This window comes from Hipposideros armiger, unplaced genomic scaffold, assembly GCF_001890085.2.
Source record: "Hipposideros armiger isolate ML-2016 unplaced genomic scaffold, ASM189008v1 scaffold_142, whole genome shotgun sequence".
NCBI classification, from domain to species: domain Eukaryota; kingdom Metazoa; phylum Chordata; class Mammalia; order Chiroptera; family Hipposideridae; genus Hipposideros; species Hipposideros armiger.
The window spans coordinates 1,868,441-1,886,952 of record NW_017731492.1 but is presented as its reverse complement, the minus strand read 5'-3'; the positions used below and the strand labels follow the sequence as shown (position 1 = coordinate 1,886,952).

The window sequence follows — 18,512 nt, the reverse complement described above, 5'->3', positions numbered from 1 at the left end:
TGAGCTGTTGTTCAGCATCTTAGCTGTAGAGGGCAGTGTCACTGGCCCTCATATGTGGGATCCGAACCGAGGCCCTCTGGAGTCCCAAGCCAGTTCTTAACCATCGCGCCACTCGGCCGGCCCTTTTCATCACTTTTTGTAATCATGCCTTAGTTTGCCGTGATCATCTGCCATTTCCTCTTTGTGTCAAAGAACAATGAAAATTGTCAAGTAACATTTATTGAGTACTGATTTGTATAGGACACCTTTAGCAGCTTGACTAGCAATAGTCAAAGAGAAGACATTAGGCCCTGTTTCTCTGGAATGATAGGATGTTTAAAAGATCACCCATCGGTTTATCCTCTACAGCGTGTCTCTGAGGGGCTTTGTACCTTCTAGGGGAGTTAATGACTTCAAAGTAGCCATTCTGTCTTTCACTAACTCTAGCTGAGAGAGTTTGTTCTTCAGCTGCGCTAAATGCTCTCTCTTTGTACCTTCTAGTTACTGGTTACAGTTTTTTTCTCTGGAGTTTTGAAGAATGAATCAAGTCCTTGCCCACATAACAACCTTTGGAAACGTGAACCTCAACCTTCAGAAACTTGATGCTGCACCTAAACTTCTCAAGCTACAAAATGAACTCCTCATGAGCATTATTTTCCAAAATGGACATCCAGATCAACCAAATATGTTAATGAGAGAATCAGCAAAGACCTGAATCATAACCACTTGTTATAGCCCAGAGCCCCATGTCTTTTTCTCCCCCTCTTCTAGTGTCACTTCATTTAACTCTATTCTGTTCTTGGCCTCTGAGATAAATTTATCTTTGCATTATTTTATTTGATAAGAGCACTCATAAAGGACAAAGGAGTCTTCTAAGAGAGTTATCTAATTAGAAATGAATACTTCTAAAGGATGCTTTAAGGTCCAAAAACCACCTTCAGTAAATCAATGCAGAAAGGCATTCTTAGATGTAGTCCATAACTATTACAATGATTTAAAAATAACCCTGTGTTTCTGGGTGATTAATATCTGCAGAAAAATTTCAAATCATGAAGCTACATCATTAAAACAATCTGCCTTATCTGATTCCTATATTAAAACTTGTCTGTGTTTACGTCAAGATGCTATTAAAGAAGCCAGAGGTTTCCCTGAATCTAAAGGGTTCTGTTGGCAGTCTTACCTTAGATAGTAATTAGGAAGTGTTTCACACGAGTAATTTTAAATAACTAATTTCTGTGACTTTTTAAAAATTATGAATTTCTATGTATGGGTAGAAATTACATTGTCATTTCCATTGTGAAGAGAGCTTTATAGGTCAAAACTGTAGGAAGAATAGAAGGAATTTTAAGTACCTGAAACCACTGATAAATATTTTAGAAGAACTATTTAATAGGTTAAAGTAAAAATTTTTAATTGATTTATTATAGCTAGTTTTAGAGCAAGGGGTGCTATCATCCTGCTAAGGTAATTAACTCAGTAAAAAAAAAGTTCCCTCCTCCTCTGTACCTTTCCTTCCCTCTAAATTGAATGAATAATTGTGCAGGGCTTTGGGAAACATCTCTATCTCAATCCAAGAAAACAAACAAACAAAAAAAGCAAACAAAAAAACCCAAGTAAACCTCTTTTTTCCTTCCTGCATAAAATTAAACATAAAGAAAGGCAGTAGGATAGAAGATAGTTTGGTTATATTTCTTATAATGTGTTTGAAAATTCTTCAGATTTCTTAGACCTCAGAATTTCCTTCTGGAGAACGTGTGAAGAAACTGGGAGCTATATATCTCAAATAACTGCTCTCTACCTGCAGTGGCATGCTGGAGCAGGCTTGTACTGGCTTATGAGACCTATATATTTTTTTATTAGTTTCAGGTGTACAAAACAATGTAATAGCTAGGCCTTTATACCCCTCACAAAGTGAAAACCTCCTCCCCCAATCTACTATCCTTCTGACATTGTATATAGCTATTACAGTTCCACTGACTCATTCTCTATGCTGTATTCCACACCCTGTGACTATATTTATATATTAAATTATAGTTGATATTCATTATTACTCAGCTTCAGCTTCAGGTGTATACTGCAGTCAGTGGTCAGGCACCTACACCATCCATGAAGTGATGAGACCTATTCTTAATTTTCAGGAAATTTGTGAGCCAATTGAACTTACATAGATAACTTCATATTGGCTATGGTGGAAGTGGTTACACTATGGAAATTGGAAAGTGCTACAGATCAGAGTTCGTTGTTAAACATTTACCATCACATCATTATATATGGCTATCTCTAAAATGTTTCTAGCATAGTTGTGTGAAAACAGATATTTTAATTTCAAAAAGTTGAGCGTATTTGTTAATAATGGAACTCTGAGATTTATCATATAGACTTATAAACCTGCAAATAGCTTCTGTTCTTTTGTTTACCCCCTCTTTCTTCCATTAGGATCTTACTATAAACAGTCTAGATTTAATGTAAGAGAACTTTAAAATTATATGTAGTGGCTAATACAAAATTAATGTTTTCAAAAATAATTCTGTAATGTATCTCTGTGGAACAATTCTGGAATGTATTCTGTTTTGACTTGCCCATTACAAATCAGATGAAGTATGATTTCACTTTCAAGAAGTTAATTTAGTTATTTTAAAATATGAATCTGTAGGAGGAAGCAAGGGGAGATGTATAACCTTCTGAACTCTGCAATTTCTGTGCAATCAGTTTTTATTCTTCTGCCTTTCTTTTGTTGCTTTTCACCCCTCCCTTCCTTATTTTCTCTGCCTCTGTTAGGTGGAAGAGGAATCCATTTTTATAACCTCCCTTGTTTATTTGGCCCATTGAGATTTGCATTTCTTTTAGGAATATGCTTAGCAGTTTAGGCTGCTAAGATGTGCTAAAACATGAGCCAGTTAAGATGTTCTTATTGACAAGTTCTAGGAAACTTGCAAGGTTCCTGCTGCAAGAATGACTTACAGGCTATATGTTAGAATGTCAGACAAGTGGAAACAATTAGCAGCACTAATGTCTGAACCCCAGGTTTACCACTGAGGCAGGGAGATCATTGATTAAAAGGCCCATCTGTTCCAAAGATGTTTCCAACTTGCTTGCGTAGTCGTTTGTGAATCAAATCAATTCAGTGATTGTGCTGCTTGTCTAGGTATTTGATTGTCTATTTCTCAGAATCATTGGTTATGTGCATATTTTATCATAATATCTTTGAGAAGCAGAGTTTTATTTTTAGATACTAGAGTGAATTCAGCAATGTGTTTAGCACATTATGTGTACCTGGAACGCGTATTTAGAAACTGTCGCCAGCTCTAAGAATTGTGTAATCAGTAAGATTTTACTTTTCAAGTGAGTTAGTGGACTTATATTTTGGCAATAATTTGATGTTAGAGAAAGAACAGATTCATTCAGTGTGAGTTTCATCTCTATTTACAGAATGAAAGATGGAAGAGTTCTAGTATTATAATCAAGTTCTTTCTTTTTCGTCCAAATCACGGGGATGTAATGTACAGCATAGGGAACACAGTCAATAATATTGTAATAACTTTGTACAATGACAGATGGTTACCAGACTTATTGTGGTCATCTCTTTGTAAGGTATGCAATTGTCAGATCGCTATGTTGTACATCTAAAACTAATATATAATATTATATGTCAATAATTTTACTATAATTTTTTTAAAAAGTTATTTTGTAAAATACTCTTAACCTACTTATTTGTTCTAAATAATGGTGCTACATTTATTTAGAATTTCACAGTTTACAACTCACTTTCACATTATTTCATTTTTCCTTAGATATTTTCCCTCTGCTGTTTTCTGCCCATATAGAAGTTATTGAATAATTGACTAAGATTTGAAAGAGGCCTAAAAAGTTTTCTGATCGATACCTACCCAACGGTCAGCCTGTCAGCTATTTTCCTGAGGAGAAAATACTGGATAGACAGACAGGCTGACCATTGAGGCAAATCAAGGGATGAAAGTAAAGTTTCCTTTTTGTGGGCAAGGCAGACAATGTTATTATTTACTTTTGCCCCTTTATTTGATCATTTTTCTCAGGCTTAGCTTATTGGGCCTATAGACTTCTGCTTTTGGGGCTTTCTGGTCACTTTAAGGTCATTAATTCCTACTATTGGGGAGCTTTGCTAATCTGCCATCAGCTACAAACTTCACTCATATGCTAAGCCTGAGGGGTGTGGGTTTCTGGGGTGTAAAATACTTACATTTTATATATGAAGAATGAAAAATTCTTTAAGTTTTTTTCTTTTCTTCTTCTTCTTCTTCTTCTTCTTCTTCTTCTTCTTCTTTTCTGACGTAGTTATTTGAAATCACAGTAATACACAATTGGGGACAAAGTAAGAATTACAAGTATGGAACTTAAAATCATTTGCCTGCTTTGGTTTGGAATTTATTGGATTATTTCCAACTTCAATAACATGTTGGATCTTATTTTTAAAAACTTATAAGTTATTCTTAACTTGTTCTGATGAGAATAGAAATCCGGTCAGGCACATTAAATGTTTTGTGATACAGATGAAAAAGATAGAAACTTGGCGCAGCCAGGTTGGATTTGGTTTGTGAGATGATTGATTATCTTTTAGGCATGGCTTGACTAATGATTGTGCGCCATGTGAAGTAACTGGAAAACGGATATTTACACGGAATTGTGGAAAAATTGATGCAACAGGGAAACTGTACTTCCTGGGCCTATGCAATGCACCCTGTGCAAATATGATGTTCCCTCGGTTGCAGGATCAGGAACTCAGGGTAACTACTGTGTAAAAAGGAAAATGAATTAGATGGTGAGTGAGGAAAGTAAGATGAATGTAAAAACAACCATCCTCAAGTGTACTGACAATAGTTCTCGCTGCCTTTTCTTCTTGTTGCTAGGAGAGAGATAAGCATGGTACATGTGCATTACCAACTGTATCCACAAGGAATGATGCACCTGCTAAACCTGGGGTTTGCTCTATGTAGACACTGTAAACAGTCATCCATTTAGCAACCTGTTGTAAACTCTCTGTAGAGCCGCACAAAAGAAAATTAAGCGATGATGAAAAGTGGTCACTCCTTTGTAAATAAGTTGACACAGAGAGGTTTATTCAAAGTCCAAAGTCTTCAATTTTATCTCTGTGTCTGGGTTAAGGCTTCTGAAGACAAAGTCTCTTCAGAGCCCTTTGTTTAGACTTTACAACAAATATAGCTGCTTGCCTAGAGAGGTTTTGTGGTTCTCTTGTGACCATGGAGATTAATTGTCTTCCTGGGAAATCAGCTGTTTACGACACTGCTTGCTGCCTTCATTCCCAAAGAAGAATTTTCATTTCTGCCTGGGAATGTCAATTCAGCAACAAACGTCGAGACCGCTAAATGTTCCCCATGAAGTATGGGCTCCCTGACACTGCCTCCAGCCTCCTTCAGTTATTCATTTATTCCCTTCATTGTTCCAGAAAGGCGTTTAGGCAGCCATGGCTGCACCTGCCGCTCAAGAGCATGCTTTGCCGTCAGTCATGCTGCTGGGAGGATGGGATTTAAAAGCAAGACCATTCATTTACTCCTTTACTCATGAATTTATTTAATTGCTACTTCCTGTGCTCTTACTGTGTTTCCGACTCTACTCTGGGCATGGGTGAGACACTAGTGAGCTAACATAGATACCATCCCAAGTACTAATAGGCCACACAGCCTGGGCGGCGGGGAATTAAACAAGGAACCACACTGATTAATGCATATTTTCAAACTGAGGTATTACAAATAACAAAGGAACTGGACTTAGAACAGACATACTGTGAGAAAACCCTATTCATCCATGATCAGGAGGATGTGAGGGCAAGCCGTGTGTGTGTGCGCGAAGCAGAGAGCATCATGGGCCAGAGCCCTGTGGATGAGGGAAGCATGGCTGAAACATTAAGATGGTGCCCAAGGAGGCAGAGACCTGGGCCGGGCCAGGCCACGTGGGAGTTAAAAATCTTGGAGAGAATTTTGGGGACATGGTGAATGCACATGAAAGTTAGCTAGTGGATTTTTAGGTAGAGGGACCTGACGGGGGTTGTGGTTTGAAAAGATAACTGGCTTTCGGAGGATAGAGGGCTAGAGAGGGGCCACAGAGGCGGTAGGAATATTCCAGTTTAGAACCCTGAAGCTGGGTGTTTACGGATCCAACATTCCTGCATGGTTGCCTCACTCCTGAACGCTGTCCTGTGCTGTCTGGGTCCTCCTCCAGGCCCTGCATTCCTTGAGTGTAGGAATGCTGCTTTGTTCACTTTTGGGTCCCTTGTAGTGTCTGACACTGGGATTTGCATATATACGAGGTGTGAGGAAAAAATATGGTGAATGTTTAAATAAAAAAATGTATTACTGTAAAAGGTACATTGCCATTAATCCACCTCAAAATACCCCCCCTTGCTTCAAACACGCTTATCCCATTGTTTTAGCCACTTTCTGAAGCAGCTCTGGAAGTCCTGTTTCATGAGTGTCTTTAGTTGCGCTGTTGTGGCTGCCTCCATGAACTTCAAAACGTTTTCCTCTTATGGCCATTTTGACTTTGGGGAAGAGCCAGGAATCTCACGGTGCCAGATCTGGTGAATAAGGTGGATGAGGGCACGCCATAATGTTTTTATTTAACAGAAATTGCCATATCCAAGAAGTGATGTGTGACCCGGAATGTTGTCATGATGGAGGATGAGACCGCTTGCCCATTTCTCAGGCCGTTTTCTATGCACATAGTTTCTTAAATGCTCTAATAAGCCCTTATAATATTAAAAGTTCACCGCAGCCTTGCTGGGTACAAATTCAGCTCGCACAATTCCACAAAGATCAAAAAACACAATTAACATCACCTGATGTTATGAGCAGCAGCATTCACCGTATTTTTTGATGACGCCTCAGATTTAAACTGTAGCCCTTCTCCATCTCCCAGGACATGTTAGTAGGCTTAAAAGAACACAGCCCTTCTGTATTCTGGCGCTAGCATTATCTAGCAATCTAATTTATCCCTGAAGACAGAGGAAGATCAAAACATACTTGCCTTTTCTTTTGCTAAGTCATATGTGCTTTGCATTTTATTTGCATACAATAATATTGTCTATAAAATGGCCTTTATAGTCCTATCTTCATGTCAACCTATAGCATTGCTATTGTCATTATTATTACTGTCTACTCACAAATGTAATAGACATGTTGGGGGAGATTCGTTCCTGAGAGCAATTTCCTACAGAGGGGAAGAAGCAAAACGATACTGGGAATTTTCTGAATTTGAAAATTAGGAGTTGCAAACATGAGGAAGTAAAGCAGGATAGGGAGTGATGCTGCCTGTGGCAGAACTGGGAGAGCATGATTTATCCCAAAGGGTTCATATTTAAATACAAAATGTACTGTGAAAACCAAACAAAACATTGGTGGTGGTTGTGGGGGGTGGGCGAAGTGCTAAATGACTATGAATTTGCTATTTCTCTTTTAAGTGAGTGAAACTTTTTTTTTTTAACCTAGAAAGTAATAGTAATAAAAATAAAATTTTTCCTTGTGGGTTGTGGAGCAAGCTCTTTTGAGTGACTGAAGCTTCAAAGCTGTGTTGGGTTCAGCAAGGGAGCAGGACCAGAATGCCTCCAACAGTGCCATCTTCTCACATCACTTTGCGAAGCAGGCTTCTGAGAGTCCTCTGGCCATTGTGTCTCTATTTTCTTTCTTTCTTTCNTCCAACAGTGCCATCTTCTCACATCACTTTGCGAAGCAGGCTTCTGAGAGTCCTCTGGCCATTGTGTCTCTATTTTCTTTCTTTCTTTCTTTCTTTCTTTCTTTCTTTCTTTCTTTCTTTCTTTCTTTCTTTCTTTCTTTCTTTCTTTCTTTTCTTTTCTTTTCTTTTCTTTCAGATTTTATTGGGGAATTGGGGAAGGGAACATTGTGTCTTTCCAGTACCCATCAGCTCCAAGTCCAGTGGCCACCCTCAATCTAGTTGCGGGGGGTGGGGGGAGGCTGAGGGGGACAGGGAGGGGCGGTGTCGAAGAGGCAACCTTGTCACTAGGAGCACTCGCTCTCACCAGCTGAGCCATCCTGCCACCTGTTGGCAGCTCAGCAGCAGCTCAGCTAGGGCGCAGCTCACTGGCCCATGTGGGAATCGAACTAGCGACCTTGTTGTTCAGAGCTGGTGCTCCAACCAACTGCACCACCCACCCAGCTGGCCTGTGTCTCTATTTTCTTAATGGGTGGCTCCAGTTTCTCCTGTGTCTCAATCAAATGAATGCATCCAGGAAGGGGAAGATATAGAGCACAGGGGTTTGACAGAAAGGAAGAAGGTCCTTAATGACTTTTGAAATCAGAAGCCATGAAATCATCTCTTTTCACATACCTTCTGGGCAAGTCTCTAGGAGGTAGTTTTATTAGAGACTTTCTCTGAAAGTAAAAAATGAAGGACATATAAATAGCACTGATCCTGCTCCCATCTGATCCTTAGATTAAGATTAGTTTAAGCTCAGGCTGAGAGGTCGGTCACACAGGACATGGTTTTCTGTGGTTAGCAATCACTTAAGTCACACACTCAGGAAACTTATGCAAAGATGCAAAGAATACTTAGATAACATATTTCCAGGAGAAAAATAATTCCAACTCCTTTTCTTTTACCAGAAGTGACCAGTCCTAGTGATTCTATAAAGGAAAGCATCCTTTGCACTGCAGAAATTGGGCCTGTGGGATGGATGAAGTAGAAGAACAGGATTAACTAAGATTACTTTGCTGTTATGCTCTGCAATTTTTTTTTTATTCCTGCTAAAACGCAATGGAGAGTGGCAGAAATGGGCAACAGTGATTTATGTTTGAATCCTGAGTCCTTCAGCAAAACTGATCCTCTTTGGGTTGCATTTATGTGTACCATGAGGATGATATAAATATCTGTCTTTCACATTTTAGTGGGCTGTGGTGAAGAGAAAACTAGATTACGTGTGCTAAAGCACGTCATGATGACAAGATAATGTCATGTTATAGTAATAATAATATTAAAAAAATTATAGCAAACACATAGCACTTGCTCTTTGTCAGGCCCTGTTTTAAGCATTTACACTCATTATTTCACTTAGTTCTTACAGTAACCTTATGAGGTAGAATCTATCTCCTCATTTATAGATGGGAGTAACAAAGCCACAGAACTGAAGTAACTTGCTCAAGACTAGCCAATAAGAATGGGTGCTAGGATTTGAACCCACATAGCCTGGCTGCAGAAGTTAATGCTTTTAATCACTACGGTTAAATAATAATAATAATAATAATAATAATAATAATAATAATAATAATAAAAATAAAAAATTGAAAGCATAGACTTTTAACTGAATGAGAAGATAAGCACTTGAATCCTGGCTTCATGGCTGTGTCACTGTGGCCAGGCCTCTTCAGCAGTCTGGACTTCAGTTTGCCCATCTTAAAATAGAGATGGATAATAATCCCTGCTTTTAGGTGTTTGGTGAAGACAAAATAGGAAAACATACCAAGTTCAGTGATTAACCAATAGGAGGCACACTGTGTATTAGTAGTAGTAGTTATTGGGGTCTGAGTGGTGTGTTTGCCTGCTCAGGCTGCCATAGCAGAATACTACAGGCTGGATGGCTTCATTTATTTTCTCACAGTTCTGGAAGCTGAAAGTCCAAGATCGCGATGTCAGGAGGGTTGCTGTCTGAGGAGACCACCCTTCCTGGCTTACAGGCAGCCTCCTTCTTGCTGTGCCTTCACATATGACCTTTTCTCCATGCACATGGGGAGAGGAGCGAGATCGCCAGGGTCTCTTCCTCTTCTTATAAGGACACCAGTCCTGTTGGATTAGGGTTCCACCCTCATGATTCTATTTAACGCCAGCTACTTCCTTAAAGGTTCTATCTCCAAATACAGTTATATTGGAAGTTAAGGCTTCAACATATGAATCTGGAAGACACAATTCAGTCCAGAACAAATGTGTAACTAGGGAGAGAGAAATAGAAGAATAGGAGGGACGACTGGAATAGTTTGATATTTAAGAAAGTTTTCTTAGGCACCAATTCTAGAGGGAAACGAAGTTGTCAGCTATGTGTAGATATACACTATTATATATTTATATATATTATATATAAATGAGTAGATGTACACTATTCTTGGCACTGTATGTCATTTGCCTTCTATTGGGTGCTGTGGAAAACATCTCTAATTCTGTGTTTGGTCTTTTAGGTGAGCCTGAGTTTAAATACATTGGGAACATGCATGGTAATGAGGCTGTTGGACGGGAACTGCTCATTTTCCTGGCCCAGTACCTGTGCAATGAATACCAGAAAGGCAACGAGACCATTGTCAAGCTGATCCACAGCACTCGGATCCACATCATGCCTTCCCTGAACCCCGACGGCTTTGAGAAGGCAGCGTCTCAGGTGAGTGTGGGCCAGCTCAGAACAGGGCATGCTTTCTTCATTTTGTATATTTGTACCTATGGGCTTATCTTTAAGTAATGCACTCACGTAACGCTTATAGATGGTGCCGTGGAGGATAGAAGTCATGTCATTCAATTTGCGGGTAAGAAGAAATTTAAAAAGGTAAGGGATGATATGGGTGAGAGTTTCTTCAGCAGAGATTGCAAATGAAAAATTTTGTTAATAACTCAATATTTATTCATGTTTTTCTTGTGTTGGTAAGTCATATTTATTCATTCATGTTTATGACTTGGTAAATTTCCATCTAAAAATCTACAAGTACTGCTATGTATTGAAGAGTAATGCCACGCTGTATCTGAATGAGCTGATGTCATAGCGCCCTCTACTGAAACCAAGGAAGAAAGATTTTGGCCAGATTAATGTTTCACTGATGTTTATATTTACTCCTGTCTATGTATGATGAGTAAAGTAAGAAATAAAATAAAACAAAACAGCAACAACAAAAAAGCAAACTCACAGCAAAAACCCTCCCAATTCTAAACTAAAATTAATTTAATACATTTTAATTGTTAGAGAAGCTGGAAAGTAACGATGTTTTAAGAGAAGATATATAGTATGTGTTCCCTTTTTGTTTGGACAGGAGTGGATGACATTATATTGGTTTTTTTTCTACAGCTTGAAATAATTTTCTTTATGGAAACATATTAAAGTATAATTTAGTATGTTGATCTGTCGTTAAGAAGTCAATTTGTACCTTAAAAATAAAAGATCCAGTAACCTGATAGTTTGACATTGTAAGAAACCCAGACAGTGAATTTCTATATATAAGCATAACATTGGTGTAATTTCTAAAGTAATGAGAGAAGAATTCTGGTGGCATAGAGAATTAAATTATTTAATATTTTAAGGTGATATTCAGAACTGTAAGACAGAATGGACAAAAGATTATCATTGCTGTTTTCTACCTTATATGATTGTATTCCTCACAGTCTAAGGTATCTGAGCTTACAGGCTCTCAGAAATATGGAAATTATCTCTATATCATAGATTTGATATAACTTAATAGTAAAACAAAAAATCTGCATTCATTGAATGTAATTGAATATTTTGGAAATTCATTATCTTTCCAGTTATACCACTAGTGAAATGAAGGGTTTCAAGTTGAACAGAAATTTCCCAAAGCTCTAGAACTTTTGTTCTAGAGCTCATATTTTTTCATGAAGAGGGGGTGGTATATTATTATTAATATATAAATAATTCATGTTAAACTCATTTTAAGCTTCTGATCTTATTTAGTAGTTTGTTTTTTTGAATATTTAAAACCAGATTGCTGTGATTTACAAAGGCAATGAATATTTTATTTAAACCTCTGTAGAGTGGTGTGCTTTGAAACCTGTCATCTATTACCAGCTAATATATATTGAAGATAAATATTTTTGTTCGCAATTTGATGATAGATACCTTTTAAATGTTATTATTATTACCATTTAAAATAGTATTTATTGAAAATATTTTCAAAATATCCATAATGATTATTTTAAGATTTTGTTTTTTTTTAAAAGATTTTATTGGGGAATTGGGGGAGGGAACAGCATTGGGGAATCGGGGAAGGGGAACAGACAAGTTACTGTCCTTTTTGTTCTTCAGTCTAGTTGTGGAGGACGTCGCTTCACTGGCCCATGTTGGTATTATCATTGCACTCTTCCTGGCTGAGGCAGAGTGGTTGCCAGCCATTGGCCTGCTGCTCATGGCAGCTCATGTCGGCTGCCGGCTGCTCATGCTGGCTGCTGGCCACACACGTTAGCTCATAGCAGCCCACTGCAGCCTATGCTGTCACCAGTGACTCAGGGCAGCCCAGCTGCAGGTCGAGCTGTTGTTCACCATCTTAGCTGTAGAGGGTGTAGAGGGTCACTGGTCCATGTGGGATCTGAACCAGCGGCCCCACTGCTCAGAGCTCCCGCTCCCAAGCCAACTCTTAACCAAGGAGCCACTTGGCCGGCCCAATTATTTTAAGTCTTACTCCACGTTTATTACACTAAAGTAGTGAAAATGCCATTATGGGAGGATAATAAATAATTAATCTTAATAAATTATTTTAAAAATTATTAGTGGAGACCTTCAACACATAGCAACAATAGTAATAAATAACTGTTTTTTTTTTTTTTCTGATTTTTTTTAGCCTGGCGAGCTCAAGGACTGGTTTGTGGGTCGAAGCAATGCCCAGGGAATAGACCTGAACCGGAACTTCCCCGACCTGGATAGGATAGTTTATGTTAATGAGAAAGAAGGTGGCCCCAATAATCATCTGTTGAAAAACCTGAAGAAAATTGTGGATCAAAACACAAAGGTAGAGACCGTGTCCAGTGTTGCTTGGGTTCTGTCCTCTAGCCTAAGGAGATGTGTTCTAATACTTTCCTCATAACAGAGGATGTAGTAATAATGTAAAAGCACGTATGGGGTAGCTAACTCTGTCTGGGAAGATCAGGCTGCAAAGGCCGAGCCTTGATATAAGTCCTACCCCTAGAAATGGGCAGGGTATTTGGGGGTGAGAGCTGGGGTGGGGATAGCAGAGTGGAACCCAGTTGTGAGTGTTTTAGAAAGTCATCATACCCCTTTCTGAGGCCCTTCATCAGAATATCTGATCAGCTTGTCCTATAGCATTTCACACTGTTGATCTTTTTCATCACGTTCTCCTCCCTTGCTTTGCACAACTCCACTTTCTCTTGCCTCTTTTACTGCCTTTCCAATCGCTATTTGGTGTCTTTCCCTGTTTCTTCTCCCTTGGCTTAAATGCTGGCTTTCAGGGTCCCATCTGCTACCCTTATGTCTTTCCCTAGGTTTCCGTCCTTTCCTGTACCTTTAATGTCTCTCAGATACAAATCGCTAACTCCACCTCACTCATGGAGCTCTATTTCTCTATTTTCCTTGCTTTGGAGTCTCTTTATCTCATGGCGCCCAGAGCTGCAAGCTCAGCACGACTGAAATCAAATATTTTTCCTAAGAAAACACTGTTTTCTCATTTACCCAATCATCAAAGCCTTGATTTTTTTCATCTCTGTCCCCACTCACCAGCAATTAGCTACCAAATCTCAGTGATTTAACCTCCCTAACTCCTGTCCAATTTTTCCCTCCTCTGTAAACTCACTCCACTGCTTTAGGTCAGGTCCCCATCATCTCCTGCTCCGACGAGTGCAGTAGCTCCTTATTCTTGTTGTGGGTCCAGCTGCTCCTACTCCATTCAGTTTTCTCGAATTCCTCCAGAGTGACCCTCACACAGAAATTATTGCTGTGTTGTTTAAAAAGCCTTGTCAACACTCACTGCTCAGAGGATAAAGTAAAAACTCAATACGGCAGAATTGTATGACAGTTTAGCATGGAGACTCTGGAGTCAGCCACCTTGGTTCACATCCTGGCTCCACACTTTCTGTGTGAGTTACAGAAAGTTATTTAACCACTTTGTGCCCCCACTTCTTCATCTGAAATGTAGAGATGATAATAGTATCTATCGCATGGGGTGGTTATGAAGATTCAATGAGTTAATACATAGAAAGTACTTAAGGTCAAACCCAGAACTATTATTATATTATCATCTCAGAGTAAGTTCTCAGTACTTTCTGTTATGAACCTCAGGGTTAGATGGACACAGTGACATCGCCACTACACATGTGGTGCTCCTACAAAGCAATATTGTTGGAACATTGTTTTCAGTTACTCGGAGGACAGGTAGAGCCCTTCACGGAGGAAAGGTGGGAACTGCTATTGGCTGCTTTCAGTTCCTCTTCTATTATTTCAGGCAGTTGTGCCCTGGTTATCTACTGCTTCTAGTACCTTGGTATCTTTCCTAAGCGAGAACTTGGAAAGTCCAATTTTTTCCATTTCATTGTAGTTCCAGAGCCTTTCAAGTTTTCCTTGGCCTCTGGCAGCTGCTTTCTGGCCTACTCCTTAATCTGGCTCTAATATTCCATACACTGTCATCCACCAACTCCTTTTTGCTACCTAAGCATACCATTTTTCTAAGAATTTTATGTCTTCGTATGTGTTATTGTTCCAGCTGTCTAGAATATTCTTCCTTTAGTTCCATGTCACCTTTTCTGTGAAGCTACCTCTGCTATGTCAGACAGGCCCTGTTAAGCCTTCCTTTACATTCTTTGTATATACATGCTTCCAGTATGGTGCTTATGGTTACATGGAACTTCATATATGTTATAATTATTTGCTTATATGGCTGTGTTTCCCTTCGATTCTAGATTTCAATCCCTTCATTACAGGGATTACAATTCATAGTTGAGTCTGACACGTAGTAGGCTGAGGGCCTGTTAGGAGTGAATGCATTCCAATCTGGCAAGCAAATCACAATACATCTGAAAAATGTAACCATTAAAAATCAACAGCTGGAGCTCCACACAGCCTTCACCGTGTGGTTGGGACACTGGGTGGAGGATTCAGGAGATAGGGAGTCCCAGGTTGTTGGTTGTGAAGTTCTTAAAACTCTCCTGCCTGTACTTAGGATTCATCCCAGAAACCTGGGCTGAGCCTACAAGTGGAGACCTGTATGAGAAAAGGGCTGCTAGGGGCTGAGGAGTCTGGCAAGACTTGATAAGTGGGTGACTGAAACATTCCTGCTTCTGAGTCACAGATGCATTTGCAGTTTCTCAGTCCCCCAGCCAGTTTTTTTTGGAGCAGAGAGGGGAGCTGGAAAGGCAGAGGGCTCGGGGCAGGCTGGGGTAACCAGAGGTGAAAAGAGGGCAGTGCCGTGTGATGAACTATGAGGGTTAGACAGAAATGAAAAGCTGTTATGGAAGCCCAGTGCTGATATTAGCCCACACACTTTCCCATGGCTTGCGTTAACCTGCCTCTGCTGCCTTTGTTAAATTTAAGAAATGAGAAAAATAATGCCTGTCACCTATCATAGAAGAATCGAAAAATAAACTCAAGCCGACAGGATATTTCGTTGGCAGCCTTTGTGCAAGTGCCATTATTATTCAGCCTGTGCTACCTTTTTCTTCCCCAACTGGACCTATAGCGTACTTGTACAATCTCTGTATTCGATGTTTTCATATTTCTAACTGAAGGAATCCTTATTTCAAAGAGGCACGTTCATGGTACTGTTAAAATGTTAAAGGTTTTATTAAAAACAAAATCTCAGTGCCAATACTTTATCTGGGTAAAGGTAAATTAAAGAGAAATATAGAAAAATGAAAGTTTAGTGTCTTGTCTGGAACAGAAGTAAGGTTTGCTTACTTTACACGAAATCTTCCGTAAACCTGTTTCATCATCATGGGATGATATTGCCCACATCTGGCTCATCTCCTTTCTCCATCTTTGTCGCTAAGACCGAGACAGTGTTTTTACCCGGCCTGGTACTAGACATAGCCGGCATTTCATTAATGGTATCACACATTCTCCCTTTCCCAAGTCCCCTTCTCAGCCTAATATTTGTATCCCTTATAGTGGTTTCTAAATTCCTAGGTTTATGTTTGGTGTGCCGGGAGTCAGGGGTTCAAATGCAGATTCCTGTGGGTTCCCACTGAGGGGGTCTGGGTGTGTGTGCTGCAGGGGTGGGTGATTGGAAGGAATCGTTATTTTTACCGGGCTCTCCAGGTGCTCGTCTTGCTCTCCTGAACCTCTGAAGAACAGCTCTCTTGCTCTCCTGTAGCTCTTCCTGTAGCTAAGTCTTTTCTCATCTGCTGTCAAGCTCTTCAGTTGGGTCACTGCCACTGTTATCTGAGCTCAGAACGCTGAGCCTTGGCCTGGAAACAGAGTGGATTAAAATAAATCAAATAATTTTATTAAATTTATACTTGCCTTTAATGGCTACAGTTGTGAAGAAAACAGAATAAATATAGCTTTAATGTATTTTAGGAGTCAAAGCTAACTAATTGTAGAGCATAACATTTGAGCTATATTTACACTCTTTAAATGGAAGTTTTAAAGATAGGTCCCCGTTGGCCCTAGATTCTGTAAAGGGCTTGATCATAGAGTGCTCCAGAAGCTTCTCTATGGGTCACTTAAGTATATAATTATATCACCTAGGGGGTCTCAGCATTCAGTTAGCTTAAAAGACTCTATTTATGCTCAAACAAAAACTTAGTTTAATTTATTAAACTGTGGAATTTGCTTGATTGCTTTTGAGTGTCCTGGTAATTAGCAAGCAGTGTACCTGTTAGAACTAAAAACAGACCAAACCTCATAGCCCCAGATGACTTCGTGTATCCAGAACTGTATCTTTAAACTTGTTTGAAAACACAGTTTCTTTAAAAAGTTTATTTTATTATGAAATTAATATTTTATTGCAAACAAAAAGCTAAAGCAAACATAAATAAGGAGAAAAATAACCTATTAGCCTATAGTTTTAGATGACCACCATTCATGTTTTGCTATGCATCCTCCAAAATTATTTTTTTATGCATGTATCAAGCTATACATAAATGGAAGCATGCTGTGCACACCCTTTGGAACCATTTCAGGTGAATAATCAATGCAGAGCACAGCCTACTGCAGAATGGCTTTGCCTCCTGAGGCAAACCAACCCTTCGCCCAGGGAGGGTTTGCTTACTTGGGTACTGCCCCCCCCTCCTTATTTTTACTACTCTGTCTCCCTTCTCCTCTTACCCAAATCTTTATTTTTTTTGTCCCCTGAGACATAGTGAAGTTCCACCTTCTTCCTGGAGTCCTCACTGATTCTCCAAATCATAGCGAGTTCTGTCTCTTCCGAACTCATTGAAATATTTGTCAGTACCAAACATTGGGTTTGAGTAAATAGAGAAAATGAGGGAGATGTATGAGGAAGAGAACTGAAAATAAATTCAGCTGCCAAAGAAAAACGTTTGAACAGAATATTAAAGAAGGATGTGTTTTAAACTCATATAATTTTAATGCCCTTTTGAGCAATTGGGCCTAATACACTATAAATTAATTGCAAAAAAAGCATGCACAGTATAGATTTTTAAAATCTCCTATAGGAGTTATTTTTAGGTTGGTTTAAGTAAAAATTTAAGCTGGATTTAATTGAAATTAATTTGAACTCTAGAAACAAATTTAATTATGTCTGTTATTATGGAAAGAATGTATTATTCAATAAATAGAATTGAGACAAATCCATCTCACAAATGTCAGCATAGATCAAAATAAAGTCTCAAGATATTACAATTTAAAAAGTATGAACCTAGGTAAATGAAACTTTGGTAAATATATAAATTTTTGGAGGGGGATTGAACTTTCTAAATCTCTTATATAGAAACTGGCACGTGAAGGCTACATCCTAGTTATTGAATGAATGAATGAATGAATGAATGAATGAATGAAATATGAAAGCCAAGGAAGAGACCATAAGGAAAAGATCCTTTGGTTTTACAATGTAAATATCTTAATGTTCTGCATTTTAATTATTATTAAATTTAAATGGCAAATGGCAAACTTGGAAAATATTTATAATATGTGGTAGATACAGGAGTAATGTTTTTACTCAGTAAACAACTCTTGCAAATTAATAAGAAAAGATATACATTTCTATAGAAAAATCAGTTAAATCATGTATAAATATATTATCAAAGAAAAAATATAAGTGGTCATTAAACATAAAAAACCTCTTCTGGTTTTATTAGTTAATCAAAGAATGCAAATTTAAAAAATTCTGTTTGTCATGTATCAAAGTGACAAACTTAAAAACACATATACAATATCGATAGGAGTGATTAGAAATGGGAAAATTAACATACTGTTGCTGGGTATTTTGTTGTATCTTACGGAGAAGCAGTTTGGGATACATTTAATGAAATTTTAAAATGTGCTTAGCTTTTGGTCAAGTCATTCCATTTCTAGAGATTTCCCTATAGATCTGCACAAAGAGTAGCTGAAAAGAAGTTTGCAGTAATTTTTTTTCATGTAAGCAACCCAGTACCCAATCATGGGAGATGTTTTTTTTCCAGCTTTATTGAGGTATAGTTGACAAAAATTGTATATATTTTAGGTGTACAACATGATGAAATTGATATACATATACATTGTGAAATGATTACCACAACCAAGCTAATTAACATGTCCATCTCCTCACATAGTTTTGTGTGCGTGTGTGTGTGTGTGTGTGTGTGTGTGTGTTTTGAGAACACTTGTGATCTACTCTCTCAGCAAATTTCAAGTATGAAATCACCATGATGCACATTAG

The 18,512-nt window shown here is 38.5% G+C and overlaps 1 protein-coding gene across 1 annotated transcript in view; it reads left to right on the top strand.

Moving 5' to 3' along the window:
- CPE (carboxypeptidase E) overlaps positions 1 to 18,512 on the top strand; it is a 101,582-nt gene that overhangs the window by 64,448 nt on the left and 18,622 nt on the right. The window contains exons 2-3 of the mRNA XM_019650597.1: positions 10,152 to 10,348; positions 12,528 to 12,695. Of these exons, the coding sequence (XP_019506142.1) occupies positions 10,152 to 10,348; positions 12,528 to 12,695 (365 nt within the window). The remainder of the gene's footprint in view (positions 1 to 10,151; positions 10,349 to 12,527; positions 12,696 to 18,512) is intronic.